At 38.1% G+C, this 18,602-nt stretch overlaps 1 protein-coding gene across 2 annotated transcripts in view; it reads left to right on the top strand.

Moving 5' to 3' along the window:
• NCBP1 (nuclear cap binding protein subunit 1) overlaps nt 1-18,602 on the top strand; it is a 41,478-nt gene that overhangs the window by 8,130 nt on the left and 14,746 nt on the right. The window contains exons 3-14 of one of the 2 annotated variants that reach the window (XM_066367596.1): nt 67-167; nt 2,644-2,800; nt 3,470-3,577; nt 4,399-4,520; nt 6,011-6,080; nt 6,541-6,756; nt 9,969-10,066; nt 10,599-10,662; nt 12,086-12,196; nt 12,962-13,026; nt 17,041-17,103; nt 18,050-18,124. In XM_066367596.1, the coding sequence (XP_066223693.1) occupies nt 67-167; nt 2,644-2,800; nt 3,470-3,577; nt 4,399-4,520; nt 6,011-6,080; nt 6,541-6,756; nt 9,969-10,066; nt 10,599-10,662; nt 12,086-12,196; nt 12,962-13,026; nt 17,041-17,103; nt 18,050-18,124 (1,250 nt within the window). Of the gene's footprint in view, nt 1-64; nt 197-2,643; nt 2,801-3,469; nt 3,578-4,398; nt 4,521-6,010; nt 6,081-6,540; nt 6,757-9,968; nt 10,067-10,598; nt 10,663-12,085; nt 12,197-12,961; nt 13,027-17,040; nt 17,104-18,049; nt 18,125-18,602 lie in introns of those variants that run through there. The other variant, XM_066367597.1, reaches the window with a different exon arrangement.

Here is an 18,602-nt window from a genome sequence, read left to right as displayed (position 1 = left end):
CCTAAAAAGTTTTAATTTACTACTTGCCGAATACTTGACAGGTATTTAATATGCTTTTCCCCACAGAGTGCCCACTCTCTGGAGAGCAACCTAGAAGGCTTGGCTGGTGTTTTGGAAGCTGATCTTCCTAACTACAAGAGCACGATCTTAAGACTTCTTTGTACAGTGTATGTATGCAAAAGATTTATGAATCCAGGTGATAATGTATTATCTACTCTTAATGCTTTGGGGAAATGTTCAAAAGATGTGTTCATGTTCCATATGTGAACAGTTTTCCTTGTGTTGGGAAACTTGTACAAATTAAATGACTTCTGGCCCTTTGGTTAACTCTTTTTCTTAGAAATAAATAGAAATAAAATTGAGCATTTTCCTTATGTTTTGTTTCTTGGGACCTGAGAATCATTTGAGTTGACTGTTTTGAAATGAGAAAGTAGACACTTTCACATTCAGAGATCTTCTTTTAAGGATGTATATTTAGCCTGACCAGGCGGTGGCGCAGTGGATAGAGCATTGGACTGGGATGCGGAGGACCCAGGTTGAGTGCAGGCTCCTCTGGTTTGAGCAGAGCTCACCAGCTTGGACCCAAGGTCGCTAACTCGAGCAAGAGGTTACTCGGTCTGTTATAGTCTCCCAGTCAAGGCACATATGAGAAGAAAGCAATCAATGAACAACTAAGGTGTCGCAACGAAAAACTGACAATTGATGCTTCTCATCTCTCTCAGTTCCTGTCTGTCTGTCCCTATCTATCCCTCTCTCTGACTCTCTCTCTGTCTCTGTAAAAAAAAAAAAAAAAAAGGATGTATATTTAAATAAATGGAGTAGAATTTAACTTGTGTTTTTAACTAGTACCAAACAAATTTGAGAACTGATCACTCAAGTAATAGTCCTTCTTGGAAGACTGAAGAAGCTTTTGAAGCTATTAATAGGCATAATTTTTTGAGTTAGATTAGCTAGAACAAATATCAGCATTTAATTTGTAAGAAAATTAAAGTGGGAAAAGTTTTGCGTGGAGTCATGAAACAGTCTGTCTTAGTGGTGGAATTAGCAATTAGACTTTCTCATCTCTCAGACTCTGAATTATATGACTTGCAAGAAGTAACTATGGCTTCTGAATTAAGGGAGCTTTGTATTTTATGTGAAATTATAAATGATCTATTAGGTATTTTTAAATTATGAAGGTGACTTTTTTTTGTATTTTTACAAAGTTAGAAGCGAGGAGACAGTCAGACATCAGACAGACTCCCGCATGCGCCCCCCTCATCCACCCGGCATACCCCCAGGGGGCGATGCTCTGCCCATCCTGGGGCATTGCTCCGTTGCTGCCAGAGCCATTCTAGAGCCTGAGGTGGAGGCCATGGAGCCATCCTCAGCACCCAGGCCAACTTTGCTCCAGTGGAATCTTGGCTGCGGGAGGGAAGAGAGAGAGAGGAAGGAGAGGGGGAAGGGTAGAGAAACAGATAGCCACTTCTCCTGTGTGCCTTGGCCGGGAATCGAACCCAGAACTTCCAAACACCAGGCTGACACTCTACTGCTGAGCCAACCGGCCAGGGCTGTGAAGGTTACTTTTAAGGTGTCCTTTCAGTTATTTTAAAATAATGATTTTAATGCTTATGACTCAATTTTTGAAATTTAGTAATGTATGTCCAAATTGAAACTACTGTTAGATTTATTTTAATCCCTCAAAAAATACAAATAATTTAGGTTATCATTGAAGAGGAATCCAGTTAATATTCAAGAAGACATGTTCTTAGACTAAGAAACTACTAAGAAAAATCATTTTGTTGTAGTTATCCATAAGATATCTTCTGTTTTGAAAGCATTTATTAGAATAGAATAGATTTATGCTTAGGTTCTGATGGAAGTCATGACTTTTAGGAGCATGGGGGTTACTATCAGGGAAAGATTTTTTTTTTTAACCTAAATTGCCCTAACACTCTGCTAGGTACTTTGGAAAAACAAAGAAAGTATATGAGAATCTGAATGAGCATGAGTTTCCTATATGCTTTTCTTTTTGAACTAATTTTTAAAGGCTGCATAAATTAGGAAGTAACATTGCTGTTTTCCAAATGTTTATTACTGTAATCCTCTTCGTTCTTTTCAAATAACTTAATGAAAATTTCACACACTTGGAGTAAACAAACTGGGATGTAAAGAAATGTCACTATATCAGAGTACTATTTTAAAAATTCAATAATTTAACTGAAAGAATCTTAGTTGAGACTAGTTTCAGTTCTGAATTTTTTCTCTAATGATCCTGCATTAAAGCAACTTGTTTCACCCAATATTTCCCATATATTTTACTATGAACACCATTTTCTGTAGAACTGTTGCTCAGTTCCACTAAACATGGAATAAAAACTGGCCTATCATTTTTTTTCAGTTTAGTAACTTCATAATTATAGTGTTTTGCTTATTTAACTCTTAGATTAACTAATTAGAATATAAATGAAAAATGGTGGGACCTCTATTTACAATTCCTCTCAATGTTTATGCCTTTTCTGAAGTAATATAAAAATCAGCTAAAAGTAATACTGTTCCAAAGTTAAAATAAAATGACAAAAGATTTATGTAATACAAAAATTAGCAATTTAACATAATGCTATTGTTTTGGGATTTTCTTGCTGTACTGGGTTTTCAAATCAGAGCACGTCTGTTACCTGAGAAGTTGACAATTTATACAACATTAGTTGGACTGCTGAATGCCAGGAATTATAACTTTGGTGGAGAATTTGTAGAAGCCATGATTCGTCAACTTAAAGAATCTTTGAAAGCAAACAGTTATAATGAAGCTGTATATTTGGTAAGTTATTTTTTTTGGTATAAAAAACAAGAACAAAGAGGAGAGGTGAACTACAACAAAGTAATTGGTCCTTTCTCTTGAAATACAGTTCCCCACTCACTATAACAGCTGCTCTTTTGAAACTATTTTCATTAAAGGTACCACAGAGTTCATTACCAAGTCCATTGGTTTCTTAATCCTGACGCTTTACACTTATCACTTGGTTTTTGCAGCACCACAGTTGAATAGAAAAAAAGGTGATCGGTTGAAAGCTAGAATATTATAGTCTAGGTTCTTAGTATAATATAAAATGGAAACCTGTAAATGCACGATTCCTGTCCTTCATACTGTCTCTGTCACAGCTACTTGGCTCTACTGTTGTAGCACAGAAGTGGCCGTAGACTTGTAAACAAATGAGCGTGGCTGTGTTCCAAGAAAGTTTACTTGTGGACACTGATATTTAATTGTATATAATTTATATAAATTGTAAAGTAGTCTTGGGTTTTTTCCAAGTGTAAAAATTTTTCTTAGTCTACAGGTTATGCAAAACAAAACAAAAACAGGCAGCAGGCTAGATTTGGCCCTTGAGCTTTAGTTTTTCAGATGTGTGGTTTCAATCTTATCAGATTATTTGTTGTATAATTATTATAAAGGACATTTCAACTTAATAGAAATTATTTTCCACAACAGGTTCGTTTTTTATCTGATCTTGTGAATTGTCACGTCATTGCAGCCCCATCCATGGTTGCTATGTTTGAAAATTTTGTGAGTGTGACTCAGGAAGAGGATGTACCTCAGGTAAGAGAGCTTCTTAGGAAAAAAAAAGAAAAAAGATAGCTTCTTAGGCTGAATTTTGTCCATATAGTATCAGGAATTTTTTACTGGTAACCCTTGTTATTAAAAAACAAGAGGTAATAGATTAATAAATCCTTTTTTTTTTTGTATTTTTCTGAAGTTGGAAACGGGGAGGCAGTCCTACAGACTCCCGCATGCGCCCGACCGGGATCCATCCAGCATGCCCACCAGGGGGCGATGCTCTGCCCATCTGGGGCATCGCTCTGTTGCAACCAGAGCCATTCTAGTGCCTGAGGCAGAGGCCATAGAGCCATCCTCGGTGCCCGGGCCAACTTTGCTCCAATGGAGCCTTGGCTGCAGGAGGGGAAGAGAGAGACAGAGAGGAAGGATAGGGGGGAGGGGTGTCCTTCATACTGTCTCTGTCACCGCTACTTGGCTCTACTGTTGTAGCACAGAAGTGGCTGTAGACTTGTAAACAAGCAGATGGGCGCTTGTCCTGTGTGCCCTGGCCGGGAATCAAACCTGGGACTCCCGCACGACAGGCCGATGCTCTACCACTGAGCCAACTGGCCAGGGCCTATAAATTCTTAATATCTAAAAGTTAAGTCAATTGGTATACTGGTGGGTTCTTATAGTATCTGTACGTTCAGTGATTCCATCTAGGAAAATTAAAACTGAAATATCTAGAAATGCTTTGAAGGAACCAGATGTCTTACTCAAGCCCTGTTAAAAAGCTTTCACAGGATTTCATTCAAGAATAAATACAGTATGAATGAAAATTAATCAGCACGTGTTTTAAACATACCTTTAAAAAAATTTTTTAGGTGCGACGCGATTGGTACGTGTATGCATTTCTGTCATCTTTGCCCTGGGTTGGAAAGGAGTTGTATGAGAAGAAAGATGCAGAGATGGACCGCATCTTCGCCAACACTGAAAGCTACCTTAAGTAAGGGCATGGCTCATACAGTTCTCTTTATTATTTAGATAAAGGCTGTCTTCCTGATATTATAAATGTATTATGTTTTATCTGTTTTAGTAATACCATTTGAATTGCGTTTCTCAAAAATATGCTGTAGAGGTCCCAAGGCTTTCTCTATGTAGTCTCATACTCTTACTATGTAGCTACTGAGATCTCAAAGTAATCAAGTACGTTACTTGCTTTATTTGTGCAACGGAGTGGTAACATAGCTGCTTTTAAGTTGCTTTTGTAAATATTGCAAAGGCATAAATGTCTTTACACAGTGGTTTCAGATATTAGTGTGCATAAAAATACCTGTGACATTTAAATATACTCTAACCTCAGCCGCTAGACCTACTGAATCTCAATGTCTTAGAGGTTTTAACATCGTCTTATTAATTTATTCCACAGGTGGAGAACATACAATGTATTTATTCCATGTAGGTTAATCCTAAACCGAGTCCTTAAAACAGAGGTCCTTAACCTTTAATACTAATAATAGGTCTTATTAGTGAATTATGCTTAATTACCCAGTAGCTAGGTAATGGCTTTAAGTTTTTCAGAATAATTTTGTTACAGGTTTCATTTTTTATCTATTTGTAGGTACATCTTTGGATATTGTTACTATCTACTTAGTTACAAATAAATGTAGAAATCTGCGCTTTTATTATGTTAAGTTGCCTTTAAATGTTAGACTTCTAAATGTTTATATATTTTTGAAAAGTTGTACTAGTTTTCTTTAAAAATGTAGGCATTTGCCAAAGAATAAAAATAAAAGTGTACGAATACACTAGCATTTGAGTACTGGTATGTATCCATCCCCTTTTTTATACATGTGGTAGTCCAGCATGCACATTGCTCTTTGCTTGCTTTCCCTCATAATGTAACTTGGATTTGTTGCATAAATACATACAGCTTTACCTCATTCTTTTTAACAGTTGTGCAGTGGTCTACTCTTTTAATGTGCCATAATTTTTTTTTAACTGGTCCCTGGTTGGAGACATTTAGGTTATTGCTAGTCTCTTGCTATTATAAACAATGTTTCAGTGAAGATTCTTATACAGATGTCTTTGTGTACATGTGCAAATAAAAATTAGGGGATATTTCAAAATGAATATGAAGCTATAAAATATCCTCTAAGTTTTGAGAGCAGTATATTTGGGGGTATGAATTCTTAGAAATGGCATTGCAGGATTGAAGTGTTGTAATTTTAACTTGATAAATGTAGTCAAATTACTTTCCAAAGACATTATACTCTTCTAAATCATCTTAAGAGATGATATCAGTGTTTGAAACTGCATATTTGCCTACATTTTGGTAATATATGCATGTATTATATATATTTAATATGGTATACTACCAAAAATTTTTATATCTGCCAGTCTGATAGGTAAATATATTTTATTCATTAAAAAAGCAACTGAACATCTTTTCATGTTTTTAAAAACCTAAATGTGGATTTTTATTTTTGTCTTTAGAAGACGCCAGAAGACTCATGTGCCCATGTTACAAGTATGGACTGCTGAGAAGCCACATCCCCAAGAAGAGGTAAAGTGATTTCCATCTCTTGTGACGCAGGCAGTCAGCTCTGGAGTAGAGTCTTAGCTGTGTGATGTGTTTGCATCATTCCATTGTATACCTCTAGGTCTCCACATTCCATATCAGGGGCCCACTATTGCCCTGCCTAGACATATGGTGGATTTTTAATAAATGTTAGAATGTAATTGAAACATCTCTGTTCTTGGGGATTCCAGATGTCATAGAATTGACAATTTATTTATTTTTTTACTTAAATGCCTAATTTGAAAAATGTAACAGCCTCAGACAGACTAGGTAAAATCATTAAAACAAAAACTTAGCACCATTCGTTTGTACTACATTTAATAGCAAGTTAGCTTACTGCTATACCCTGTATTTTAGAATTAGTGATTTTGGGTTTTGTCTACTCAACATGTTATTTTTTCTAGCCTCCAAACATATATTAATTATTAAAAATTAATGTCTTTAGTATTTAGATTGCCTGTGGGCCCAGATTCAGAAATTGAAAAAGGATCGCTGGCAGGAGCGGCACATCCTAAGACCTTATCTTGCCTTTGACAGCATCCTGTGTGAAGCTCTGCAGCACAGTCTGCCTCCGTTCACACCGCCTCCTCACACGGAGGACTCGGCGTACCCAATGCCGAGGGTCATCTTCAGAATGTTCGATTACACAGATGATCCCGAGGTGGGTGACCAGCTAAAAGTTCCTGTCAGAGAGCCTGTGTTGCATCGTACATGTGGTTTAATCTTGTTTGGATTATGCCTGTGATTTTGATTGGTTTATTATCGAAGAGAGTCAGTGGCAATGAAGTTAACAGTGTAATTCAGTGAATGATAGCACCTCATTATGGAAGAATTTAAGTTTAGTGTGTGCATATAGATTAAGAGACAGCACAGTGTGCAACTTAAGAGAGTAGATTCGAGAGCTAGATTGGTTTGGAGTTTTAATCCTGTTTAGTCAGATCCTGACTATGTGATCTTGGATGCTTCCATGTATAAGATGCACCTTAATTTTGAGACCTGAAATTTGAAAAAAAAATGTATTACATTAAGTTATTGAACTCAAGGTTTATTCAGCATAAAATTCATACTACTCCTCACTACTATCTAAACTCCCATCCATTAGCTTGTCCTCATCTGTGTCTGATGACAAATCACTATCTTCATATATTGCCTTGTCCTCAGTTCCATCTATGGCATTTGAAATGCCACAACCACTGTATAAGACGTACCCAGTTTTTAGACCCCAAATTTTTTGGGAAAGGGTGCGTCTTATACATGGGGAAATACAGTAATTGCCTCTGTACCTCAGTTTACTAATGAAATAATAATAGTGTCTCATAAATTTGTATGAGAGTTAATAAACATAACACATATATAACATAATGTAATATATGATGAATGCTCAATAATTTTAGCTATTATTCTTAATAAAGCTGTTTTTCAAAAAAAAACAAACCTAGTTTTAGAGATTGCCCATCTCTCTCTAACACTTACAGCTTGTCCTATTCATATTATGTAATTATTTTCTTAAAGTATTTTTCATTAAAAAAAACCCCAAAGATGAGTATAAGCTGGATCTGTAGTCTTTAAATATCTGTATTATTTATTATGAAGTCAAGTTGTTGGAAGACATTATATACTTCAGCAATTACAAAGATGTCTAATTTTAACATTAACATTTAGTATAAAAATTTACATTGTTACTCTGCTGTAATTATTTTCTAACTCTGCATTTGAATGACTGTCTCAACTTTAATAGCCAGGCAGCAAGCACAGTGATTACTGGATGCGTTCTGACTAGAAACGCACCTGGCTGAAGTACCGTACCTGTTGCTTAGTGCAGCCCAGTCAGCACAGAACAGTTTCACAAGTTTGGCGCAATTGACATTTTGGGCTGGATAATTTTTTGTTTTGGGGGCTGGCTGTGAATTAACAGCATCTACCTGTGAATTAACTGGCCTTTACCCTCTAATTGTCAGTAGCATTTAGAGGTTTAATGTCAGTTGTGAGAACCAAAAATAACTCCAGCAATGGCCAGATGTTCTTTTAGGGGCAGAATTGCCCCCCACTGAGAACCATTGGCATAAGAACCAATATTACCATTTCTTAAGGTCAAATTTGAGTTTTCTTTCTCCTTTCTTTTCTGTCCTACCATAAATTGCTAATGACCAATGAATATTTGTTATATATATAATGTATCGCACAGGAAGAAGTTGTCAGATAATTGGTTAAATGTATGAAATTATCAACTTTAACACTTGGGTATAGTCAGCATTATGTAATGGGCTAGTTAGGTATCTTTATTTCTTTTTGTTTTTTTTATTTGTTTTATTTTTTTATGGAGACAGAGTGAGTCAGAGAGACGGATAGACAGGGACAGACAGACAGGAAAAGAAAGATGAGAAGCATCAATCATTTGTTTTTCGTTGCACATTGTGACACTTTAGTTGTTCATTGATTGCTTTCTCATATGTGCCTTGACCGCGGACCTTCAGCAGACCGAGCCAGTGACCTTCGGTTCAAGCTGGTGGGCTTCTTTTTTTTGTTTTGTTTTTTGTTTTGGGGTTGTTGTTTTTTTTTTTTTAATTTTTCTGAAGCTGGAAACGGGGAGGCAGTCAGACAGACTCCTGCATGCGCCCGACCGGGATCCACCCGGCATGCCCATCAGGGGTCGATGCTCTGCCCATCTTGGGGCGTTGCTCTGCCGCAATCAGAGCCATTCTAGCACCTGAGGCAGAGGCCACAGAGCCATCTTCAGTGCCCAGGCAAACTTTGCTCCAGTGGAGCCTTGGCTGTGGGAGGAGAAGAGAGAGAGAGGAAGGAGAGGGGGAGGGGTGGAGAAGCAGATGGTCGCTTCTCCTGTGTGCCGTGGCCGGGAATCGAACCCAGGACTCCTGCACGCCAGGCCGACGCTCTACCACTGATCCAACCAGCCAGGGCCAGCTGGTGGGCTTCTTGCTCTAACCAGATGAGCCCACACTCAAGCTGGCGACCTTGGGGTCTCGAACCTGGGTCCTCTGTATCCCAGTCCGACACTATCCACTGCGCTACCGCCTGGTCAGGCTAGTTAGGTATCTTTAATTGAAAGTCTAAATTTACATGTAAGACTGGTACAGTTTGTAATTAGGTATCTTTATACAAGGGGAACTAAAATGAGACCTCAAGGTTTGTTTTGCCTGTACTATTTACACTTACTGGGTGTTGCCTCTGGAATGTGCCCATCATCCTTTGCCAGAAGAGCGTAAAATACAAAATATCTGTTCCCCTCAAAATGAAGAGGGTTTGGGTTCTTTTGTTCTAGCCTTTGAAAAAAGTGTTTATTTTTTAAAAATCAGAAAGTATAAAGAAGATTAAAGTAAAAGTCAAAGTCACCATTAAGAGTCTATAATAGTAAATAAGTAAAGATACCCTCTTTGAACCTGTTTCCTCTGCATATACTTTTTTTTAAAAAATTAAATAATTGGTAATGCCTTTTAACCTTTTTCAAAATGTAATTTGGGTATCTTATAATGCATACATGATTTTCTTTTAAGTCTATATAGTGTTTGAAATAAAAAATTTTCCTCCTTATTTATTATGGAAGGAATATACCCTCATAGTTTAAAAAAATAAACCAAACTGTGTAGGGCTAATAAAATTACTTTTGCTTCACCTAAGAATTGAGGTGGGCAGTGACAGTATGGTGTCAGATATGTAGAAGAAACTAGCTGACACTCTACTTCTGTTGTAGATACAAGTGAACATGCCAGTGAAGTTTGCTGAGAATACAGAGCTTTCATTATCCCTGACCCCCAATATAATATCGAACAAAATAAGCTCTCAAACATTGGTTGAATAAATGAAAGAAAATATTTTTTCTAAGTGTGTATTATATACATGTGGTTTTCTTTTCAGGGTCCTGTGATGCCAGGGAGTCATTCGGTGGAAAGATTTGTAATAGAAGAGAATCTTCACTGCATCATTAAGTCCTACCGGAAGGAAAGAAAGACTTGGTAAGATTCGTTTCTTGTTACTTTCAGAGCTGAGAAACGGTAGCAATTAAATGGATATTAAGAGTATAAGAAAACCTCTACCTGACACCCCTGTCTTGCTATAACCAGTATGCTTTGCTTTTTCAAAATAGTAACCCTCAAAATAGTACTTTCCTGGGTGCTTTATAGTTTCATACATCTAGGTATGCAAAAGTTTTCTTTTAATATTTTTTTAAATCTTGGTAAGTTTGGTTTAGATTTTAAGGTAGAAAGAGTCTTTTGGGAATGGTCTACCCTATAAAAACTTTTTAAGTTAATAGATTTAAAATGCTCCCTTAGCATTATTACTTAAACTGACTGTTCAAGGTATTTTGGATGCATTAAAGAGTTTCCTTGTGGTAGATTAAATAATTTCTGCTGCGGTGAAGTAAAATCTGTAACATTTCAGAAAAGATTTTCTTTCCTTCTGTCTAAACACACTGTTTTGAAGCTACTTATTGGATAGTTCATGTATCTTTATATTCTTACTAAACTTCAATTATACTTTTTCTAGTGCTGCGCAGCTGGTGAGATATCCGGGAAAGAACAAGATCCCCTTGAACTACCACATAGTTGAGGTATGCATTCCACATGGAGCTTGTTTCTCCGTTTCAGAATCTTTCTGCTGACTTAAAGTGTAATCTCCTCTTGGCTTACTGTTTTTTCTTGCTACTTGTCAGGTACTGAAAGTTAACAGAGGAGCAAGGAAATTTCTGTCTGTTTTGGTGCTCTGTTAGCCATGTTAGTACAGAGAAAAGAGGAGGTTGAAACCAATAGAAAAATGGAATTTTGAGTTGCCTATAAATTATATAATATGTCTTCATTCATGGATAGTTATCATGGATAATGTAAGTTACCTCTAGCTGTCAATACATTGTTAATAGATGTATAAATGGCTTAAATGCTATAAAATATTATATTACTTCAGCCAGATAATCTATTTTTAACTGTTTATCTGGCCTCATATTAGTTGTAGATACCTGAATAGTAGATTATTTCCTATATCACAAGTAGGGTGAAATATGAATCTTTATTCTTAGAAATCAAAAGAGCCAGTTGTTTTGCAGGTAGGAAGAATGAATAATGCTTTTGACCCTATCTTAAGTCATGGAGGATGATATTGGTAATAATTTGAACACCTTGTGAGAGTTATATCCCAAAAAAGTATATTCATTTGACACACGGGTGAAACTGTCAATTACATATTCCTTTAAGTTAAAATACTCATGGGAGTAGTTATGATACATTATTTCAGATTCACTTTTTATTTACGGTATACTACACTATGCTTTCTTAAAAGTACTGCATCTGTTCAGTTTTTATAAAATTTGAGAGTAAGCGTAGGCTCTGAATTTGATTCACTGATGTGTCAGTTGTGCAAAATGTAAGTCAGATCTTTAAGTGTGCAAGAAGTATAGAAAGTCATCAGAATGAAGTACAGAAGTGTTGGAGTTGGGGTCAGAGGAAGGAATGCAGATCAGGCTTTAAAATTCTAGGTTGGTGATCCACACATTATGTAGGGAGGGTGGAAACAAGCTCTGGACACAAGCCGTGGCAAAGAAGTCCTGGATTATCAAAAAGGTTTCTGGGCACCAGTTTCAAGTAGCAGAGTGGAATGAATTGACTATCGTCTGTTTGCATCCTTAGAGTCTCATAAGGGTTTTTACTACTTAAAAAATGAAATTGATGGATCTGTGAGTGCCTCGGTAAATCAACTCCTATACTTCCAGAGTTGGAATTTAATTGCATGGTTTTCTGGAAGTATCAAGTAAGCATTAATACTAGCATACTCTCCTTTGATTGAGTTTTACAGATAAGAAACTTTTATTACAGTATTAAATTATAGGTCTTCATGTTTTAAAGTGGATAATTTTAAAGATAAAGTAATTCATTATAAATATTATGGAGTTAGAGTTTATGTTTGGAATGTTGAGTTCTTTCTAATAGTAGAAGTGCATAGATAGCTACTGAATTGAATTTTGATTCCTGATTCTTTTATAGGTGATCTTCGCAGAGCTGTTTCAACTTCCAGCACCCCCTCACATTGATGTGATGTACACAACACTTCTCATTGAACTGTGTAGACTTCAGCCTGGCTCTCTACCCCAAGTTGTATCCTTTCTTTTGTTTTTAAACTTACTCTCGTTGGCCTAGCTTTAAAAGATTATTAAATATTTCTGCTTTGGGGTTTAAATCACTTCATGAAAACAGCTTGACATTTCTTTGAAAGTTTAATATATGTGCCATACAGTCCAGTATTCCACTCGGGTATTTACCCAAGAGAAATGGAAGCACATGTCCTTACAAAGACTTAGGCACTAATGTCCAAAGAAACTTTATTGTAATAACTCCAGACTGGAAATAATCCAAATATCCATCAATACATGAGTGGTTTAACAAATGTTATTATACCTCTACAGTGGAACATTACTTCATAATAAAATGGAACAAGTTTTGATACCGGCAACAACATGAATGAATTGCAAAATAATTATTCTGAGTAAAGAACATCAAACAATATGAATCCATTTACACAGAATTCTAGAAAATGCAAAGTAATCTAGTGAAAGCAGACCAATATTTGCTTGGGAACATAGGTGAGGGTTGAGGAGAAGGGAGAATGGATTACTAAGGAGCACGGGGAAATTTTGGACGTGATGTAAATATTATCTTGATTTCGTAGGTGTCTATACAGGTCAAATTTATTGTACATTCATTGATACCTAAAAGCTTTTTTTTTAGAGTTTCAATTACAAGAAAAGGTGTTCAACATAATTAGTCATTATACAGACGTCTAGGAAAGTTTATTTATTTTCTCTGTTACAGTTTATTTTTAAGGAGGTTGGAGAATAGTTTTCCTTATCCTCAAATTCACAGCTTGCACAGGCAACTGAAATGCTTTACATGCGTTTGGACACGATGAATACTACGTGCGTAGACAGGTACAGTGACTGCCTTATTTCTGTACTGGTTAACAGCTTCTACTCCCTGTACTTTATAAAAGGATTTGATTTGCCTTCTTAAGAATTTTTTTTATTTATAAAATTAACAGGGTGACATTGATCAATAAGAGTACATAGGTTTCAGGTAAACATTTCTATAGTATTTGAACTGTTGATTATGTTGTATACCCATCACCCAAAGTCAAATTATTTTCTGTCACCTTACATTTGTCCCTCTTTCCACCCTACACCCTCCCCTTTTCATTACACTCCCCTCCCCCTGGTAACCACTACACTTTTATCTATGTCTGTGAGTCTCACTTTTATCACTTTTATATCCCACCTATGTGTGAAATCATCCAGTTCTTAGCTTTTTCTGATTTACTTGTTTCACTCAGTTTAATGTTCTCAAGGTCAGTCCATGTTGTTGTAAATGTCACTATGTCATTGTTTCTTATGGCAGAGTAGTATTCTGTTGTATATATATGTACTACATTTTCTTTATCCGGTCCTCTATCAAGGGACACTTTGGTTGTTTCCATTGTCTTGACCACTGTGAATAATGCTGTGATGATTGTAGGGGTGCATGTGTCTTAATGTACCAATGTTTTCAAGTTTTGGGGATAGATAACCAGTAGAGGGATTGCTGAGTCATATGCTAGTTCTATTCTTTGTTCAGAAACCACCATACTTTCTTCCATAATGGTTGTACTAATTTGCATTCCCACCAGCAGTGGATGATGGTACCTTTTTCTCTGCAGCCTCTCCAGCACTTGTTATTACCTGTCTAGCTAATCTAACAGGTGTGAGGTGGAATCTCAGTGTAGTTTTGATTTGCATTTCTCGAATAGCTAGTGAAGATGAGCATCTTTTCATGTATATATCTGTTGGCCATTTGTATGCCCTCTTGGGAGACGTGTCTGTTCAGGTCCTCTTTCCATTTTTTAATTGGATTGTTTGCTTGTTTGTTGCTGATCTTTGTGAGTTCTTTATATATTTTGGATATTAACCTGTATCAGAGCTGTTGTTTGCAAGTATCTCCCATTTAGTTGGCTGCCTATTTGTTTTGTTGTTGACTTCTTTTGCTGTTCAGAAGCTTTTTAGTTTGATATAGTCCCATTCATTTATTTTTGCCTTCACTTCCCTTGCCTTTGGAATCAGGTTCATAAATTGTTCTCTATGGCCAAGGTCCATGAGTTTAGTACCTATGTTTTTTTCTTTTGTTTTGTTTTTGTATTTTTCTAAGTGAGAAGTGGGGAGAAAGAGAGAGGCTCCCACATGTGCGTGACCAAGATCCACCTGGCAAGCCTACTAGGGGGCGATGCTCTGCCCATATGGGGCATTGCTCTGTTGCAACTGGAGCCATTCTAGTGCCTGAGGCAGAGGCCATGAAGCCATCCTCAGTGCCGGACCAACTTTGCTCCAGTGGAGCCTTGGCTGCAGGAGGGGAAGAGAGAGATAGAGAGAAAAGAGAGGCGGGAGGGTGGAGAAGCAGATGGGTGCTTCAACTGTGTGGCCTAACTGGGAATCAAACCTGGGACATCCACATGCTGGGCTGACGCTCTACTGCTGAGCCAGCCGGCCAGGGCCAGTACCTATGTTTTCTTCTGTGTAATTTATTGTTTCATATCTTATACTATATTTAGGTCTTCGATCCATTTTGAATTAATTTCTGTGCAGGGGGACAAACTGTAGTCAAGTTTCATTCTTTTGCATGCAGCTTTCCAATTTCCCCAGCACCATTTATTGAAGAGGCTTTCTTTTCTCCATTGTGTGTTTTTGGTTCCTTTATCGAAGATGATTTGCCCATATATATGTGCTTTTATTTCTGGGCTCTTTTTTTTTTTGTTTTTTTTTGTTTTGTTTTTTTGTTGGGTTTTTTTTGGTATTTTTCTGAAGCTTGAAACAGGGAGAGATGGTCAGACAGACTCCCACATGCGCCCGACCGGGATCCACCCGGCACGCCCACCAGGGGGCGATGCTCTGCCCACCAGGGGGCGATGCTCTGCCCCTCCGGGGCGTCACTCTGTCGCGACCAGAGCCACTCTAGCACCTGGGGCAGAGGCCAAGGAGCCATCCCCAGCACCCGGGCCATCTTTGCTCCAATGGAGCCTCAGCTGCGGGAGGAGAAGAGAGAGACAGAGAGGAAGGAGAGGGGGAGCGGTGGAGAAGCAAATGGGCGCTTCTCCTGTGTGCCCTGGCCGGGAATCGAACCCAGGACCTCTGCACGCCAGGCCGACGCTCTACCACTGAGCCAACCAGCCAGGGCTGGGCTCTTGATTCTGTTTCATTGATCTGTGTGTCTATATTTCTGCCAGTACCATGCTGTGTTTTTTTTTCGTTTTTTTTCAGAGAAGAGAGAGAGTCAGAGAGAGGGATAGACAGGGACAGACAGACAGGAACGGAGAGAGATGAGAAGCATCAATCATTAGTTTTTCATTGCGCGTTGCAACACTTTAGTTGTTCATTGATTGCTTTCTCATATGTGCCTTGACTGCGGGCCTTTAGCAGACTGAGTAACCCCTTGCTCGAGCTAGTGACCGTGGGCTCAAGCTGGTGAGCTTTTGCTCAAACCAGATGAGCCCGCGCTCAAGCTGGCGAGCTCGGGGTCTCGAACCTGGGTCCTCTGCGTCCCAGTCCGACGCTCTATCCACTGTGTCACCGCCTGGTCAGGCTTTTTTTTTCTTTCTTCAATATGCTGTTTTGATTATTGCAGCTCTGTAGTGTAATTTGAAGTCAGGTATTGTAATGCCACTGACTTTGTTCTTTTTTCTTAGGCTTGCTTTGGCTATTTTGGCTTTTTTATGGTTCCTTACAGACATGTCAGTTTTCCATATCAGATCAGGACAGACATTGCATATTTTGCATATTTCTCCAATTTTCATGAGTCTTTATGTCCATTATTTAAATTTCATATCTGAAAAGTATCATTGAGAGCTATTCTGTTACTAACCTATGATGTTGGTTAATTTCAGTGATTGAAATTGTAGATACCTGAGGAACATGCTTTCAGAAAGTGCCTTCTGCCTGACCAGGCGGTGGCACAATGGATAGAGTGTCAGACTAGGACACGGAGGACCCAGTTTCAAAACCCCGAGATCGCTGGCTTGTTGCAGGCTCATCCGGCTTGAGCACCGGGTCACTGGCTTGAGCGTGGGATCATAGACATGACCCCATGGTCGCTGGCTTGAGCCGAAGGTTGCTGGCTTGAGCAAGGTCACTTGCTCTGCTGTAGCCTCCCCGTCAAGGCATATATGAGAAAGCAATCAATGAACAACTAAGGTGCCGCAACAAAGAATTGGTGCTTTTCATCTCTCTCCCTTCCTGCCTGTCTATCCCTAGCTGTCCCTCTCTCTGACTCTCTCTGTGTCTCTGTCAAAAAAAAAAGTGTCTTCTGATTTTCCTCCCAGTCTAATTAATAAAACTACCAGTTGTGCTGTGCATCCAAATTATGCCATTCATTCAACAAATGTTTATTGGGCTCTGAAAAATTTTGCAACATTATAGTTTGCTAAGGTGATTTCTATCTAGTCATAGAGATCAGATGTGTTGTTATGGAAAAGGGGGATTTTGGTGGCATATGTTGTTCTTTGTGATGAAGAAGGCACATTTGATGAGAAACAATACTTTGGCTCTGCCATTTATAAAATGTTTTATCTGCAATTTATTTAATGCCTTTTTCATTGTCAATAGAAAAAATACTACATTCTTCAGAAGTTATTAATTTATATAAACATAAAAGGTGCCTGGCATGAAACTGGCGTTCATATTATTTACTTTAAAAGGATAGCACTGTAAAAGGAATGCGATAGGAGACTTACCGTTTGGAGTAGAAGATGAGTTGCAGGATTGGCAGGAAAGAGGATAAGTGGCGGAGACTCAGCTATAGGTGGGGTTATGTGCTTGTCATTGCACTCTATAAAATAGGGTTTTATCTGTCTGAGGATTACTTAGTTCCTGGTGGGAACTAACAATTCATCTTTTCGTGTTCCTTACTCCCACTTCTCTGTATAGGTTTATTAATTGGTTTTCCCATCACCTAAGTAACTTCCGGTTTCGTTGGAGCTGGGAAGACTGGTAAGTGGTGTTTGGTTTTAGCTTTCCTTTCTCTACAGTCTCCTGTTATTTAAAAACTACTGCTAATATTTAAATATAGCCTGCCTAGGCAGTGGCACAGTGGATAGAGCGTAGGACTGGGACACAGAGTACCCAGGATGAAAATACCGAGGTTACCAGCTTGAGCGCAGGCACATCCGGCTTGAGTGTAGGGTCGCTGGCTTGAATGTGGGATCATAGACATGACTCCATAGTTGGTGGCTTGAAGCCCAAGGTCGCTGACTTGAGCAAGGGGTCACTCACTCTGCTCTAGTCACCCCTCACCCCCTGTCAAGGCACATATGAGAAAGCAGTCAATGAACAACTAAGGAGCTGCAGTGAAGAATTGATGCTTCCCATCTCTCTCCCTTCCTGTCTGTCTGTTCCTATCTGTCCCTCCCTGTCTCTGTCACACACAAAAATTTAAATCTATAACATAAAAGCAATCTTCATCATCTAAAATATTTAGTGCCTGACCAGGCGGTGGCACAGTGGATATAGTGTGTCGAACTGGGATGCGGAGGACCCAGGTTTGAGACCCCAAGGTCACCAGCTTGAGCGCGGGCTCATCTGGTTTGAGCAAAGCTCACCAGCTTGGACCCAAGGTCGCTGGCTTGAGCAAGGGGTTACTCGGTCTATCTTAGCCCCACAATCAAGGCACATATGAGAAAGCAATCAATGAACAACTAAAGTGTCGCAACGAAAAACTAATGATTGATGCTTCTCATCTCTCTGTTCCTGTCTGTCTGTCCCTATCTATCCCTCTTTCTGACTCTTTCTGTCTCTGTAAAAAAAAAAAATTTAGTTTATTTTTGATTTACATATGTAAATATAACTATAGTTTAGGCAGAAGGAAACTATTTTTAGTTAAGTACAAGTTAAGTGCAGATTCTGTGTAAGAATGTCCAAAACTATGTTTCCTCTTTAGGTCAGATTGTCTTTCTCAAGATCTTGAAAGTCCCAAACCAAAGTTTGTAAGAGAAGTTCTAGAAAAATGTATGAGGTAAGTTTTTTGTGTTTTCTTGTTAGCTTAGATCTCCTTTCTGTGGGAGAATTTCTCTCTCCTCTAAATTTGTGTTTTTATGTCCAGAATATAATTTTTAAAATCCAAGTACCTACCTCTCTTCTTTCTTAGTTTTTAATCAAGATTTAGGCTGAATAAAATAGGCAACCATAACATTTAGATTCTGTGAATTAAGCCAAAAAGGGGTTTTGGGTTTTGTTTTTTTGGTTTTTTTGGTCTAATATGCTTTGAAATAATTTCAAATTTCAGGAAAGTTGCCAAAATAGTACAAATTACTCCATCCTGTTTATCCAGATGTTTTATCACATTCATTCCAGTTCTCCTTCTCCTCTCTCTGTATGTTTACACCTGTTATACTGGTCTTTTTCTGAACCCTTTGGAAACAAAGTGCAGGCAACACCTCCTTACCTTTTATAGTCCATTGACTATTTCCCCAAAACAAAGACGCTGTCTTGCA

Source organism: Saccopteryx leptura, chromosome 2 (assembly GCF_036850995.1).
Source record: "Saccopteryx leptura isolate mSacLep1 chromosome 2, mSacLep1_pri_phased_curated, whole genome shotgun sequence".
Taxonomy (NCBI): Eukaryota; Metazoa; Chordata; class Mammalia; order Chiroptera; family Emballonuridae; genus Saccopteryx; species Saccopteryx leptura.
This window is presented reverse-complemented; position numbering and strand designations above follow the sequence as displayed.